This window comes from Aethalodelphis obliquidens, unplaced genomic scaffold (assembly GCF_003676395.1).
Source record: "Aethalodelphis obliquidens isolate GAN/ISIS:26980383/991018 unplaced genomic scaffold, ASM367639v1 scaffold1, whole genome shotgun sequence".
NCBI lineage: Eukaryota > Metazoa > Chordata > Mammalia > Artiodactyla > Delphinidae > Aethalodelphis > Aethalodelphis obliquidens.
This window is the reverse complement of record NW_020837945.1, coordinates 30,823,492-30,840,040: the sequence shown is the minus strand read 5'-3', so window position 1 is coordinate 30,840,040 and position 16,549 is coordinate 30,823,492. Positions and strand designations below refer to the sequence as shown.

Genomic DNA, 16,549 nt, shown 5'->3' with positions numbered 1-16,549 from the left:
AACTCAATAGTAGTGGTATACTGATATATGATTGATGCAAGATGTTAAATTTCCTGTTTATAGTCCTTTAAAAGATTGCTAATAATTATCTGAAATACAAACTGTACAGACAAACCCAGATAAGAAAACATAGTTGAATTAATCATACTACTTCTTACCCAAATTCTGAGAAGAGATATTTTTATTCTCCTCACAAATATTAAATTGAACAGAATATTGTAGCGTTGGTAAATTTCAATTTTTATTGTTATGTCTTTGGTTGTAAATGATTAGTATTCTATTTCTTTTATATTAGTACATGCTATTTTTCATAAAGTTTCAGCATATATATACTTTTTTCATGACAAAATATACAATATCCCTATGCTATGATGGAACATTGCCTCAGTTATTATAAATACTGGCAATTTCTATCACATGAAACACTTCGTGATAAGTACTAATTAGCAAAAAGCTCTAGGTTTGCCTGAGAAAAAAACATGTAGCACCCAAGCAAGACACTAGAATTACTTCAGCTTTAACTTTCATTAATGTATTCAGTATGTAAATACTTTCCTACATCACTCAATTTGATCAACATAAAATAAAAAATAATAACAGCATACTTACCTTGCTTAAAGTGACTTCTTTTTTCACAGACTATCAATGGCGCTTAATAAATACAATAGGCACTTAATAAATATAGGTAAACCTTAAAGTGTTTCTTCTACAATTTCAATTATGACTTGAAAAAACAGTTTTATTAAAACACATAATCATTATGATCTACAAAATGTCTTTCCCTTATCTCCTCATTTTGTTTCCCCTACCCACTTTATTTTCACAGTGGTGTGTAAAATTCTTATCCCTAATAAATGAGTCGTTGTGCATTTATTTGAGCACATACGTATTGAGACTCTCTGGAGAAAAAGATATTGATACCTGGCACGATCACAAAAAAGGCAGTGACCTTTCTCTTCCCGAAATCGTCAATTGTGAAATAGTAGTATTGTAAGATGTTTCTGCAAATGTAACCAAGCAGGATCCTATGGGGCCTTCCCATGACAAGCTCTCCCCCATATCCTCTGCTTTAGCTCCTCTCTGAAGTACCTAGATAACAGTACCTGATGCACATTTCCTGAGCTGTTTGAGAGATGTGAAAACCCCCCACCAACTGGAAGATGTTAACTACTTGATGGCCATGAGCACGTAGGTCCAGGCCTCCAGGAGACGAAGACTAATAATGTTAATCCCTGTGACATCAACCTGTTACCTCACCATCAGCCAGTTAGAGAATTGTGCATGAGCTGATCATATACCCTGCGACCCCCTCCCTCACCTGGCTTTTAAAAATGCTTTGCCAAAACCCATCGGGGGACCTTGGGGTTTTTTTAGAGCATGATGCACTCCTCTCCTTGCATGGCCCTGCAGCAAACCTTTCTCTGCTCCAAACTGCGACACTTAGGTTTGTTTGGCCTTGCTGTGTGTTGGGCCACACAAGCAATTAACATTTTAACAGTAGCATATATAAAATGAAGGCTCCTTCCTATTTTGTCCCTTTTTTATATGGAAAATGTCTAAATAAATAACTTTTCCCTGGTTGGGCATCTGGGTTATTGTTAGACTTGGGAATTGCTATTTACCAACCTCACCGAAATATTTATCTAATCAAAAAATGTCTTTAATAAAACTCACCAATGGTAAGTTGTAATTTCATTAATGATAGTTACTGAGAAAGGTCAGAAATTTAGGGCTAAATCAAAGAAAGAGGTATATGGGTACTACTTAAAAACTGTTTTCACAGTGAAGAAAAAAATACTCCTTTAATTCATCTCTGGGTACTGAAAGGTTGGCACAGATATCTTCTTCTGTGTTGAAAGTTTAAATAGCTATCACAGCATTTCATAAATTTAAACTTGAATTGAAAAGCTTTTCTTGTCTCCAAAAGAAAAATAGTCACATATTACTTACGTAGTAATTACAGGCTATGCAGCTGCCCCACAAAGTTTTACTATAAATGTGTTAAGCATGAACCACTACACAAACCTTATTCAAATTGCATTAAACGTTAAGCCAAAGAAATGTCATCCTCCACACCACTCCACACAATTGCTTGCACAAGAACAATGGCCATCTCCCTAGTCTGAGACCTAAATAATGTAATAGAATCAATGCTGTTGATTTAGGCTATGGTTGGTTAAGTCATTACTGTTATTCCTCCCCAAGCAAAAAGGTCTCCTTCCCCCTCATTATGCATATGTGAAGCTTATGCTAATGCATACAAATCTAAGAGTGAATAAGCTTCTTTGAAATACCATTTAAAGATTGAGATTTCAAGAAGAAGTACATGGCTTCTATCATGATAAAAGTACTGACCTCAATTTCTACATTGCACTGATCCTTGCTTTAAGCCTTTCTAACATACAATTTAAAGCTTACGCAGCATTTCCATTTGCCTAAGACTTTAAAAATATTTAGCTGGTCACACAAAGCACTGTAGTCATATCATGCCAGTAACAGAAGAATAAAGAGGACAAACTTACGAAATGTTTTAAGGAAAGCTGGTAGAGGTATGATTTCGAAAAATTTCAACTTCGTCTTTTAGAGGCCTTTATATCAGCCATTCTAAATAGGCAGTTTTAAGGCTGCTGTTTGATTTGTATGTATTATTTGAGCTCGGAAGCAAATGAATACGGCAAGATTTGGAGAATATTGTGGCAAACAAAGCTGTCAGGTTTAACGACCTAACACCTAGAGCAATCTGGGAACAAATCAAACAGGGCTTAAGTTGTATTTTACCTTAATTCAAAGACCTAGACGCATTAAAATGTAATACACCCTTACCACTTTCTATTTTCTCAACTTTTGTCAATAGGATCCTATTTAATGATTAAAAATATCAGGATCACCAGGGATGTAATGTGAATATCATGTAACCCCTGATAATCATGTGACAAAAAGGGCACTCTCCATGACTTTCTTCCTGAAGTCCCAGAAAGCCAGTCTAATCATGAGAAAACACTAGACAATCCCAAGTTTGGGGAACATTCTTAGGATACCTGTCCAGAACAGTCTTAGGATACTTAAGACTTGTCAAGGTCATAAAAACAAGGAAAGACTGAGAACCTGTCATAGAACAGAGGAGACTGGGAAAACATGACAACTTAATGCAATATCCTATAATATCCAACTAAAATACCCCAGGTAGGATCCTGGAGAAAAAGGAAGACTGGTGAAATCAAAATAACATATAAACTTTAATTATCATGTATCAGCATTTGTTTATTATGAGTTACAAATCTTTCATATTTGTGTAAGATGTTAACAATAGGGGAAACCAGGTATAGGGTATGTGGGAATTCTCTGTACTATCTCTGAAACTTTCTGTAAATACGAAATTATTCCAAAATGCAAGATTTTTTTATGGACAGCCTTTTTATTTCTACTAATTGAAAATTAATCTTTGTCTACACTAATTTTACAGTATAATTCATCTCTTAGTCTTACATCAGCATTTTAAAATTATACACGAAATGCCCTCAAATTTGGGGAAAGTTATTGAGTATACACAGAAGATGGACTCCAATACCTCAATTCCATCACCTCTACTTGCTCTTCAACCTGCTTCTCCACTGAGAAAGTTTGAGGAGGCTCACATTCACTAACCTCTCTTAATAACATGCTTTAAAACTAGGTGTCTGACAGCAAAGTGAGAAAAGAAACATAGTCAACTTTCCCTACAATTTATGCCGAAAAGCTAAGCAAAGTAAAATTTTCACTTGTCTCTTTCCTATAGATTGCAAAGAACCTGTCACTATTAAAAAGGTTTGGTCCATTTGAAGCCAGTGCTGTTGATGATGTGACTTTAGAAAGTATAGTATCAGAGACCTAGGGATATGTAAAAATGAGATTTTGAAATGAATGTATAAATTCAGGAAAGACTCGATAGCAGTGCCAGTGAAAGCACAAAGAAACTCAATTTGATTTCTGTGAAAGATGTTTACTTTCAGTCAGTTGAATGAAACCTAATTTCTTTTTTAGGAAAGAAAATTGGCAAAAAAGCAGGATGTGAAATTTTTTGCAGACCCTCATTGTAGTAGGTGTGATGGCTGTAGTTTCAGAAGGTAGGACTAGGATGAAGTCAAAAGAAATCTTATAGTTAAATATGCTTGTTACATAGAAAAAAAATACTTGAATGATTTATTTGATCATAAAAGGCAAGGTCCTGGGAGAATTTAGACTACAAAAAAGTTTTATTTTTATTTTTATAAAAGATGACAAGCATTTCTGGACTTACCCTAGAGAGCTGAGAGATTGGGTTTTGGGTTTGGTGATAAGAATAGAAAAGAGTTGGAAGAGAAGATCTCCATGAAGAGATGGCAAGTGAGAAAGTGACAGGAAGTCCTTAAGTGAAAAATTCCTTATGTGGATAGCCATGTGCCTTTTCCTTATTGTATTGAATGAGATCCATTGTTTATTGCAGACCCTACAGTCTGCTACACCCAGTAGCCATGGCAACAGAGCAGTAGTTGAAGGGGGCATTTGGGATGGGTGGGTCATTAGAAATTCAGCAGGAACAGAATGGCAGGCCTAGATGGGGTCAGGAGAAGAGAGTACCTTAGGAATCCTTGATATTGGGGCATAATAGATGGAGTGGAGGGTCAGGCATTTATGTGAAAATTCAATGAAACAGTGACATCAAAAGCCTGGAGGACTTCAGTATATAAAACAGCAGATATCTGGCTTTCATATATAAAAATCATGTGTGAAAATAACATACCAGGATATGAGTGTTTGGTGGTACAATGGAGGCTGTCTTTTTCTTTTATAATTATTCAATGGTTATCTAACAATTTTCCATCCATATAATGCTCTTACCTTCCTCTTGGCAAGTCTGCGTCATCCTTTTTCCACCGCACAGTTGGTTGAGGATCTCCTTGGACCTGACAACGAAACTCTACAGCTTCTTCCTCCAGCACCACCTGGTTAATTGGCCTCCTGAGAAATGCGGGTCGTTCTTAGGAAAAAAAAAAAGTAAAATAAAATGAATGTTGTGCATACTTCAAGTGCATTGAGAAAAAAAAGCATAGAAAATATGTGGTTTATTTTTGGTACATAGGTACCTAATTTTATAGCTCAACTATGTCTTGATAAGGCCCTACAGATCCAATGTAATTGTATAAGATAAAATATTTTTGGAACACATAAATAACTATGGTTTGCATATAAACCCATACAATCTGTTGGAAAATATTAAATTGACTCTTCTGTGAATTTCTGAACTAAATCATGTGGAACTTGTCATAAAAAAAACCCTGAACAATGAATTCCAAAGAAACAAGGAAAGAGATGATTATCTTAATCCATTAAAATGACTCAGAGTGGGAAAACTGAAAGTTGAAACTAATGGAAAATATCAAAAAGGAAACAAATATTAATATTCCATCAAGAATGCTAGAGAAAACTAAAAACGTTGTGCTCTCAAGATGAGTATTATCTAAATTTTCTCACTAAGCCTATCCATTTGATAAGGACCCAATACTTCCATGAATATTTTCACTTCATATATGATTTTTTTGTGTGTCTTAAATTTTTAAAAAATCTGTCAATCTAATTTTTCTTAAATAAAAAACACTATCATTATTAATTATTGTAAACTATTTACTGTCACATACTTTTCTAAGGCTACTTCTAATTATCTTCTCCTAAGTGTTCCAGATACTTGCTCATTTTTATTTACTTAACTTTTCTGTTTGTTTATTTCTCTAGTATTCTGTTTTAGTGTTTCCGTCCTTTAGTCTTTTGTTGTTAATCTGTACCTAGCACTGTTAATCTGCATTCTAACACTCTTCTAAATAAAGCCTGGAAAAAATAAATTCCTGTCCATAAGAATCTTACTATTGAAGAGAGGTATAAAACAAAATGTAGTTTTACATATCTGTAAACACTTCAATCTCTTGTCTAGTTTCCTCTCTTTTTTATAATGATCTGATTCTGATACAGGAAAAATCACCATTTAAATTTTTCTTAGCCCATGTCTCTCAATCATAGGCAAGTCCAATATTGCTACTTATTGAAGTAGGAAGAGAAGTCAAGGAAAAGAAGAATGAAATCCATAGGGAGTTGACACAATTTATGGCCATATGGCCATATTTAGTCACTTAGAACTTTAGTTTCAAACCCAATTTAAGAATGTGAATACAGTGGCACAAAAACTGAAACATATTTAGCAAGAAATCTTTAAGGAAAATAAATCACATCAAATAACATATGCTGAGTATAGACTGGAAGTATATGATTTTACTGACTAAATAAAGACCCGTATTTATGAAACAAATGTGTAAGCTACAAAAGCATATTTTACTGCAATAAAGTCAACCATCATTGGTATTCAGAAGGAAGACAACTGCATCTGTCCACAGGGCAGCTGACAGTAGGGATCAAAATTTTCTTTAAACACAGACAGACCTGCACATGCTCAAGTATCTGTACACTGGGGCCCCCAAACCCCAAGCCGTAAAACAAGGCTCATGGACTTTATCATGGAGAGGTTTTCTAATGCAGGATTTAGAAATAATCCATATAGACTTGAGGGAAAAGTTTGCTTCAAAAGATTTTAGGTGGTCAGAAACAATTAGCAGCTAAGTGTGCCCCTTTGACCACAGAACAAATCTGCAAGTTGGATAGAATTACTTAGTGTTCTCCTTTGACCACTGGACACTGTGTGCGTCAAACTATCTTAGTGCCTGCATAGTTCATATTGAGCTACTGTTTTTAGCAGTATATAGGCAATAGGATCAGTATCTTCTTACGAGTGTTTGGAATATTAACAGAAAAAGATGAGTCATTAGCATAGAAAGCAGGATTGATTTCTTCTTTGCTATCACTTAGGGATATTCATCCAAAAGCTGCAGTAACCCAATATTAAAAGAGATCCAAGCCACTGCTGATATCACTAATGAATGAGAAATCGTGTGTCAGGCTATCCCTCCTGTTCCCTCTGATTTTAAAGGGGGAATTGTCCTAAAACTTGGCATACGGATGAGTAAGCTAAGAGAAGTCTTTCCCTCATCCACTCATTCATTCAGCACATGTTAATGCAGCTTCTCCTATGCCAGGTTTCTAGCTTGGTAGCTGGTGAAGAGCCAGCAGCTTGGTTTCATCAGAAAAGTGGTGAGAGATGAAACTAGTTAGTTGGTAAATGGTGAGACAATGATGGGCCTTCTATACCATGTCAAGGAATGTGAGCTCTGCCCTAAAGGTGATAGAGAGATGTTGAAAGATTTTAACTAAGGCAGCAGCATTTTTAATAAGCATATGAAAATGATCGTGTTGGCAGATCTGTGAAAAATGAATTAGAAGAGAATACGAAGCAGTGAATTAGGTCAAACAGTTATTGTAAGAAATTATTTGAGCTTAGAACTGACAGTGGTTCTAGGGATATGGAAGAGGGAACAGAATGAAGAGATACCAGAACTGGGTGATCAATCAGATGTGGAAGGAAAGTCTAGAAAGATTCTAAAATTTCCATTTGGCAAACTGGAACAAAGTGGCAGGTAAAGTATGGATATGGTGTGTGACTGTGTCAATCCTTTCACTGCAGATATGGTAGATATGAAAAAAATGGACCCCTTACACTTAACCCATTGTTAGCCTTCTGTTACTTGAAGTCAAATGCATTCATAATTAATATGGTAAAGGAGGCTACTTATATTATAGAGAGGAGAAAATAAATATGATTACGTCTATAGACATAGAGAACCTGTTGGATTAAAAAAATTCTAAATAAGAAGGAATCACAAGAAACTTCTTAAGTATAACGAAGATATTTTATCAGAAACTAAATGCAAAAATTATTCTTTAAAAGTAATATACTAAAGTCTCGCCTAATACAATCAGGAACAAAATGGACATGCTGACATTAATAATCAGTAAGAAAAAGAAGGAAAGTGTGAGTATTGGAGAAGAACCAAAATAGTCATTACTTGCAGACACTCCACAATACAAATAATACAGAACAGTAACTTCGATCATTGATAACTGCAACAAAAGATAAGAACAACATAGGATCATGGCAGCAATGCTGGCAGTATTGGAAAATCGGGGATTTTAGGATAAATTGTGGCAAAATCATACCTTGGGATGTTAATGCTATCTCTGTATCTATCTCTCTAACATGGAAATTTTTCATGGCATGATGCTGACTACAAAGTAAATTGCATAAGAGTATATAGATTAGTTCCACTAAAATACACATGAATATCTTCAGGCAAAGTTATTGTATGTTTCCTTTAACATGCCACCAGTCACAAAATTGCAACATATGAGTATAATTAATTCAAAGAGCAAACTTTGAAAGAGTTGCCACAAAACTAAAATTGTCTCTTCGTTCAGAGGACACCATTAGGGTCCTTGAGGATTTTTTTGGTTATCATACCTGTTCTAAGTCCCACTATTTTGTATGGAGACACGTGGAAGCACCTGATTTACAATTTCAAGAAGGAAGAAAGTTATGGGGTTCCCTGCTGCTGTTCTGATGAACTCAGTAGGGGTGGAGAACTTTGCAAGGAACTTTGTCTATTCTCTTCTGCCCTCAAGCAGAGTTTAGTTGCCAAGCAACTAGATAACCACAGGAGACTATGTGGTATAGAATTTTTGGAAGCCTAACATTGGTTTATGGTGGAAAATGCAATTCAATTGATTTAAAAAAACGGACAATGCAAAGAATAACCCAGAAGAAAGTCATTTGCATATACATGGCACATCAGAAAGGGTTTTATACCTGAATGTACCTGAGGTTGTGCCTTCCAACAAAGTAACATTGAAATTTACCAATTCGTTGGAATTTGGTCACAACTTTTAAAAAATTGTTCTGAGAATTTCCATAGCGCCTGTTGCAGCAATTATCTCTAAATTATGTTATTCATTATGTCAGTTGTTTTCTGCTAATTATATTAAGTTCATCTTCTACTTTGTAATTTTAACAGCTCACAAAAAAACAGTATGTTAAAAACTGTAGGTTTGCTTAACGTTTATTTAGATGGAAAGACAGTTTTTGGTAGGAATTATTTTCAGTTTACTTAACTCGACTTTATTTCCAGAAAATCTGAGAATCAAAAATATGAGTATTAAAGACTAAATAAGTTATACAGGCAGAAATGTATTTTTAAATGCTTTGCCTTTGCAGAGGTTACTGCTACCATAGCTAAACACAAAACCACACCCCTTTCAGACACAAATTACAAAAATTACAAGGAATTATCTTGGGGTTTATTGTTTTGTGTCAAAATCATCTGCAAATAATGTAGTTAGAAGGATTAGAAAGTAAGATGACAAGAAAAGCATCCAGCAAGTCGATAACTGACCACATTCAATAACCATCAATGCCCCGTGAAGTTTGTACTCCATGAAGCTCTGGACAACTACAATAAATATACATGAAACATCTTGAACTACTGACTAACAAGCAAACCACATTTTAAGGCATGTCAAAATAAGGTCACTGATTTTTCTATATTGTTACCTTATGGCTGATCACACATTGAAACACGGGTAGACATCTCAAGGGCTATTTGCTGAAGGTTTATCAATGAGATTAGAGTCCCTCTGAATGGCCCGATCCTTAATTAGATAGCCATTGCGTGATCAGAGGCAATGTCTTTGCCAATGCAATTAACATTTTTTTTATTGTGAGATTAACTGGATTTGAATCACTTGCATAGTTTGCTTATAAGATTAATCTCTCTTGAGATAGCAGTGTTCTTTGGCAGCGTGGTACTATGTAAAGTACAGGTCTCAAGTAGCCAGGTTAATTTAGTTCCAAATTGCCATTGTGGAAATTCCAGCTTTGTATGCAACTGTAATAAAATCAAATGCCAAGTCTCCTTGTGGTTACGTCAATAATATTCAGAAATCAAAATATTCACTTCAACCCCAAAACCATAAATCTGAAATGTGGTTGCATAATATCTCTTAACTTTCTTACTTACATGCTACAATGAAGGAAATTAAGTGTTCAGAGAACAAATTTCTTTCAACTGTATTCAGTCATTGACTATGGCTGTAAAATTGGTAAAGGCTATGCTGTGACAGCTATTACTAGGACAACCTTAACAATTTAAAAATAAACTTTGCTTGACATTATAAAAGTAGCATTATGGCAATAATTATATAGGTAGAGTCCTTTAAATCCTCTAAGACCAAAGCTATGCAGTAAAAGCACATGAGACCTAACCACTGCTTGTAAATCTTATCTTAACTTCAGTTGACCCAGAAGGATCTGCCACCCAGTAGTGTCTATTAAACTGGAAAGTGAGATGGCTAGTCGTAGTATGTCTCCTTTTTTAAATGGGTATCTGTGAGGGGCAGGGGGTTATGATAGCCACTGAATGCGAATTACTGTGCCCTTCCAATATAGACTGGATGATAATGATCAGTCTGCCTGACTGGGATTAAATAAATCCTTGCTGCACTAATTTCTCTTCTTGCCAAGAATTTTCTTTGTCTGAAAGAAACCATCCTGTGAAGCAAAAGCAAACATAGGTAAATATTCTCAGAGGGAAAAGAATGCCTTTCTCACCATGCTTTAGAGGCAAAGTTTCGTGTTATTGCTGATATAATATGATATGAGAGTCATACTGAAAGCAGGGCACCTGTCTATTCATTTCCCTAACTCTATTTAAACACTCAGAGCCTGGCACATAGTAGGTGTCCAAAAGATATTTATTAAATAAGTGAACAAGTGAGAAATATTTTGCTGTTTTAAAACTTGTAAGTTAATATTATTTAAAAGAACTAAATTGCTCTTAACAATCACCTTGATTTTAATAACACCTTATGTTTTAAATTCTTAAATGAAGGCCACAAGTTATCAATAACACAGAGATATTTCCTAAGGTTTGGTTCTGAGATTTCTTCCCTCATAGCTTTGTCTCACAGTATCTCAACTACACTCAGGCCATCAACTATTATCTCTCACTCAATAACTGAATATCAATATAACCAGACCCAACCTCTATCCTCATCCCAAAGAAAACAGTCATTTGAAGAAAGCCTCCAGTGTAAAAGACAGAACAATGCAGGCGAGAGGTCAGGGAAAGGAACTTAGAAGAAAAGGAGGAATGCATCATGAGAAAATTTTATTTAAAAAAAAGAATATTGTTAAAATCCTGAGATGCAAGATAAGTTAAAACATCCATGAAATAAGAACAAGATGCTATAAATAAGGAATATTTCAAGAAAAGAAAGATCTAGGAGATTTAACGTCTCATTAATGAATTTATGCTCGACAGAGAAATGGAATAGAAAAAATGGACAGTATATTTCATTGACTTGTATGAATAGAGCGTTTTTAGATTGAGATTGCTCAGTAAGTGTCCAACCAGTAAAAGAAAAAAAGTGCCAAAATGAGGCATGGTATTGAAACATTTCAGAACCATGGGATAAAGAGAAGGTACTAAGTAAAGTTTGGAAAGAGAAAAAAAAAGGAAAATGATCGCATAGGGATCAAAAGTTCAGTAGACTCCTCAACAGTAACGATGGAAGCAAAATGATATCGAAGTGGCGACCTTAATATTTTGAGCAAAAATATTTTTTTAAACTTGAATTCTATAACCAGCCGAAGTATCCATTAAGTTTGGATTGAATAAAGATAGCTTGGTCTGGAATGTGCTCTAGGCTCTAGTCAAGGAGACATCAGGAGAGAAACACTGTTCTGAATATAGGAGTTAAACAAGAAAAAAAATACAGGATATAGGAAACAGGGAATCCAGCATCAAAGGAAAGGGAAGATGAATATCAGAATGAAGTTTCTGGGGTAGATCTAAATAGAATCCAGCCTGGTTGGACTGGGCAGAAGTCTGACACCTCCAGGATGGCTGTAGCAAGGGTAGACTTAATAGCTAAATAGAATTTAGAGAATTTTAAACCTTCTGTTGAAGATTTCAAGAAGAATTCATGACAGGCACAGATAAACATAAGTAAAAGGAAAAATGGATTTATTATTAATTCAAAGAAGACCAAATATAGTGCCAGAAAAGTAATGCCATTATAATAGCATAACACTTAGCTCACAGTCAATATTTACAAGGTTATAATAACTTAAATTCTAAATATTAATATAGTCAATGTTTCTAAAGTCAATATACTGAAAAGACAAAGAAGGGAAAAGACAAAAAGAAGGGAAAGTACAGGTGAGAAGTTGGGGAAGGGAGTATAAGTGGGCCAAATCATCACCTTCCAAAATAAGAAGTTAAAATGTATAAAATTGCAGAATAAGCACATAGATATACGGAAATAAATCCCAGAAGAAAAAGATAAAACAGGCTTACAGGAATGTTCAAAGATGAGAAATGTGTGTGTGTGTGTAGGTGTGTTGGGAGGAGGGGAGGTTGCAAGCTCTTTCTGTATTTCATCATAAGTTTTGCAATACTTCTAATGTCTATTAGAAATGTAACACAGAAAATTTTTTTTCATGTATTACTTTTACAAACATTTAAAAATAATTAGGAAACAATTCTTATTTTTAGTTGCTTTTTAATGATAGTTAAATTCTAGATAACAGACATCCCAAACCTACCCATAACTGGAAATTTAATTATGTACTTCAACTCTAGTTTCTCTGTCTTCAGGATCTCTAGAATTTAATTAACATATGTAAATTGCTACAAAGTATTCTTTATGAAGACATCTAGACTGTGCCATAGATTTTAGTGTCCTTCTGCTCTGTGATGCCTGCTTCTAATTTTTAGATTTGGTACTGCCACTTAACTAGGATGCTACTTTATGGTCAGCAAATATTAAAGAAGAACAAACAGCATAAATGACTCAGAGAGTATGGCAGAGTAACATTTTGAAAATTAAGTCACACTGATTAAGACTTTTCCTAAAGTGCAGATTCTTAAAGCATAATTTGAAATTTTCAAACTAAAAAACTTCTAAGTCCAATCCCACTTATTAAAGAGTCAAAATACTTGCAGATGGCTATTGTATTGGTAAAGATGTCACAATCTTGATTTAGACCATCACTACTCTTTTTATGTTTTATTTCTAGGTTTGGATGTTGTTTTCTTATCAATTATGGAATTTTAGTTTTTCCCTCAACTTAATATTGTACTTAGGTCAGTTCTAACTAGTTTACACCATGAGATAAACGTTTCTCAGCTTCCTAAACAAATTGTTCCAGAAGAACTGCCTGTAGACAAATTCAATCTTTTTGGTTTATAGCTACTTTCAAAATAATTTAGAAGTCCCCCCTGTAACTCCTGACATATTTAGGGATATCCTTCAGTTCTCATCATATTTTTAGAGAAAGTAGGGTGAATATTTCATAACACAAGTCACATTTGGTAAGTCTAATTGCTTGGGTAATAACACTAAACCCTTTCAATTTTCTTCTGAAGGCAATATATACTGCTGTAATGAAACATTTTTCTGTTCCAAAGCTGGTGGTAGCTACAGAAGAATAGAGATGAGTGTTTCTTTAAATAGAATAGCTGTACTTGTGGGTTTTCAATGCTAATGTTCAGTGACCGCTAATTTCATATCTTAGCAGGCAAAACTGTATTTTATTCATTACGGAGTGAAGCACATTTTGAGACTCTTATAGATAGATAACTGCATGAAATGTAAGGGCAAACTGATATTGTCTGAGCTCTCTGTAGGACAGAAATTTACATGCATACTTTGAACAGTTTTATTTTTACTGTTCAATTCCTTTAATGAATTATGGGATCCTGGTTTTGTCATTTGGGACTTCAAGCTGCTTAGTATCCACAAGGAGTATTACCAGAGATTACATGATACTCAGAGCAATTGAAAAGAGAGGCCTGCATTCTAGTACATATTCATAAACCACACCTAACACTCTAAATGTAATGGAAACCATAATATGGCTCTCTTTTGCATCGCAGCATGGGATCCCATTATACCATGGGTGGCACATCCCAAACTGCAAAAGAAGTTTCTTTAGGGATGTATGCCAGATTCTGATGCTACCTCAGTGTGTTCTGGAGTAATGACATAGGATCTTATCATACCATGCACAGATTCAGAAGATTATTTTACTGGCACACACAAAAAAGTAATTTGAAATTCACATTATCTCTTGCATTTAAAAAAGAAATCATAATATCTGCAATAGTGACTCTTTTATTCAAATATATATAGAGAGAGATAGATATACACACGCATCTATATATGTGTGTATATATACATATGTGTATGTGTTTCTGAGTGCGTTTGTGAGTATACATATATATTTCCATACAGGTACTTGAATGGGACTTCAATGGGACTTTGATGTCATCTAAAGGAATGTTTCATTTTCCAGCATCTTTAGGATGCCCATTTTCCCCAATTTTCTGTCATTGTATTTCTCTTTCAATTTTCCACAGCTGCCCTGTAGCATTTTCCTTACTTTCGTTTAATTGGCCATCTTTACTACCTCCAATTTTCTCCTTCCTAATGCTTTCTCCACTATTTCTGTGATACAGATCTAATCACGTTTTCACTAACTAATTGAATTACTCCAGCTAAAGAGTCCTTTGGTTTTTAAGTTGAAGAAACATGAATATTATAGCAAAATAGTTGATCAATTTTTTTCTAATTTTGATTGCGTGTGTATAACTAGCAAGCTAGTCTTTTTATCATGAGGTAAAACTGCAAATAGCTCAATCTGAAATTTTTAAAATTAGAACACAAGTGAAATGGCTATACACTGCACTCTCTAATTTTTAAAAACCTTACCCTGTGACATGCACATAATAAATACTTCATAAATGCATCACAATGGAATGAGTGATAAACTTTAAATGTATATAATCTCTCAAATAGATTTTGAGAAAGGACAGTTTTTTACATCCTGATGAAAGGTAAAATCCTATAAATATATATGAATAAAGTAGGTAAATTAATGTTTCAAAAGTTTAATTTTCTTCACATCAAAGATTTCATTGAAAGACAGAACCAGAAAACAAGACAATTCTAGTCTATTGAGCTCACCACAAGTCATAAGTAACTGTCCCTGTATGGCCTGGTGTTTGGTATTAGCAAAAATATTTAAAGGAAAAGGAAAAGTAGTAAATAGCAATTTATAATTGAAAAGAGAGTTTTACCAAAGACAGTCAGCTCTGCTGGATCACTGTCTCTTTCTCCCACCATATTGGTGCCAACACAGGTATACATCCCTGCATCACTTTTCCTGGTATTGGAGATCATTAGTTTTCCACCACGGATCTGTTGAAATTGAAAAAAAAGAAAATGGAAAGGAAAAGAAACAGAGAAAGAAAGGTCACTAATAAATAATTTTAAATATTTAAGCACATTTTTTTTCTCTAAAAGAAATAGCTGAGTGTCTAAGACACAAAACTCTACCACTATTTTGGCATCTGCATGTGTACTTTCTTCTCTTAAATTCACCCTCAATGTAAGCCTCCATATTTCCTTTCTAGAGAATGCTTCTTTAAGGCAGTCTTCCTCTCTCTTGCCTGGTCCTATTTTGAATCTTGTGACTGCCCCCATTAAACCACAGTGGTTGGTCTTCACTCTGAGATTCTGTTGAATGAATTTCTATTGACATTTGTCATCAGAAGGAAGTACTAGGTATCTGCTTTGGATAATAGAATGAAATCTAATTGACTCAGAAGAATTCAATGAGTATTTGTTGAGTACCTCTATGGGCTGGGTAGTGTTCTAGGCCTTTGAGATTCAATAGTCAACCAAATAGTAAAAACCTCTGCTTTCATGGAGTTTACATTTCAATTGTTAGTATTAAAATTATCTTTGCCTCATCTTAACTATATTTATGAGATAGTTTTTGAAGAGGAGGTCAGGTTGAATAAAAACAAAATTTTTTTTTGAATGATGAGTATGACTTGGTACAAGTCATTGGCTTCTAAAATGTGGTCCCTAAATGTTTCTTAAATGAGAAGCATTTTTGTTTGAATAAACAAATGTAATAATGTTAAAATGTCTGTTAGTTAAAGGGTACATTAAAGCAGAATAAGGTTTTTAGTAAGTGAATCATCAACTTATAGCTTCTTTTCCAATAAAAATTTTTTTTATTATTTATCTAGTTCAACAATCTTAACTTTACAATGACTGAGTGTTCTTAAAGAGATAAGAATATGCTGGTTTCCTCCTTTAATTTTAATTTCACAGGCAGACAAAACTCAAGTAGGTACGTTTTCATCAGACTTATTCAGGCTCTAAAACTAGCCATGTCATAGAAAGGGATTTTCAATATATTTTTTTTTTTTTACTTAAGAAGAAAACAGAGTCAACCTATTCTCAACTGTATGCAGTAGAGCATAATAAATGATAGGTTTAAACCACGGAGGCCATTTCTCCTTCCCCCGAAGCTGAGTGTGACAATATGATTTGATTTGATTTGACCAGTGGAACTAAAGCAACATTTCACCAGAAGAAAGGCACTCGCATATAGGGACTTGCCTTCTCTTGCTGCAGTTGGAACCCTGAGACCAGTATGAGAACCAGCCTGAGCTAGCCTGCTGGAAAATGAGAGGCCGTGAGGAGAAGAACCAAGATGGCCAGCTGAGAGACAGTCAATGGT

The 16,549-nt window shown here is 34.5% G+C and overlaps 1 protein-coding gene across 5 annotated transcripts in view; it reads right to left on the bottom strand.

The window, feature by feature from the left end:
- ROBO2 (roundabout guidance receptor 2) overlaps positions 1 to 16,549 on the bottom strand; it is a 1,637,092-nt gene that overhangs the window by 143,797 nt on the left and 1,476,746 nt on the right. For all 5 annotated transcript variants that reach the window (XM_027102521.1, XM_027102511.1, XM_027102532.1 and 2 more), the window contains 2 exons: positions 15,093 to 15,213; positions 4,858 to 4,996 (listed from right to left, as the gene is read on the bottom strand). In XM_027102521.1, coding sequence (XP_026958322.1) covers positions 4,858 to 4,996; positions 15,093 to 15,213 — 260 coding nt within the window. The remainder of the gene's footprint in view (positions 1 to 4,857; positions 4,997 to 15,092; positions 15,214 to 16,549) is intronic.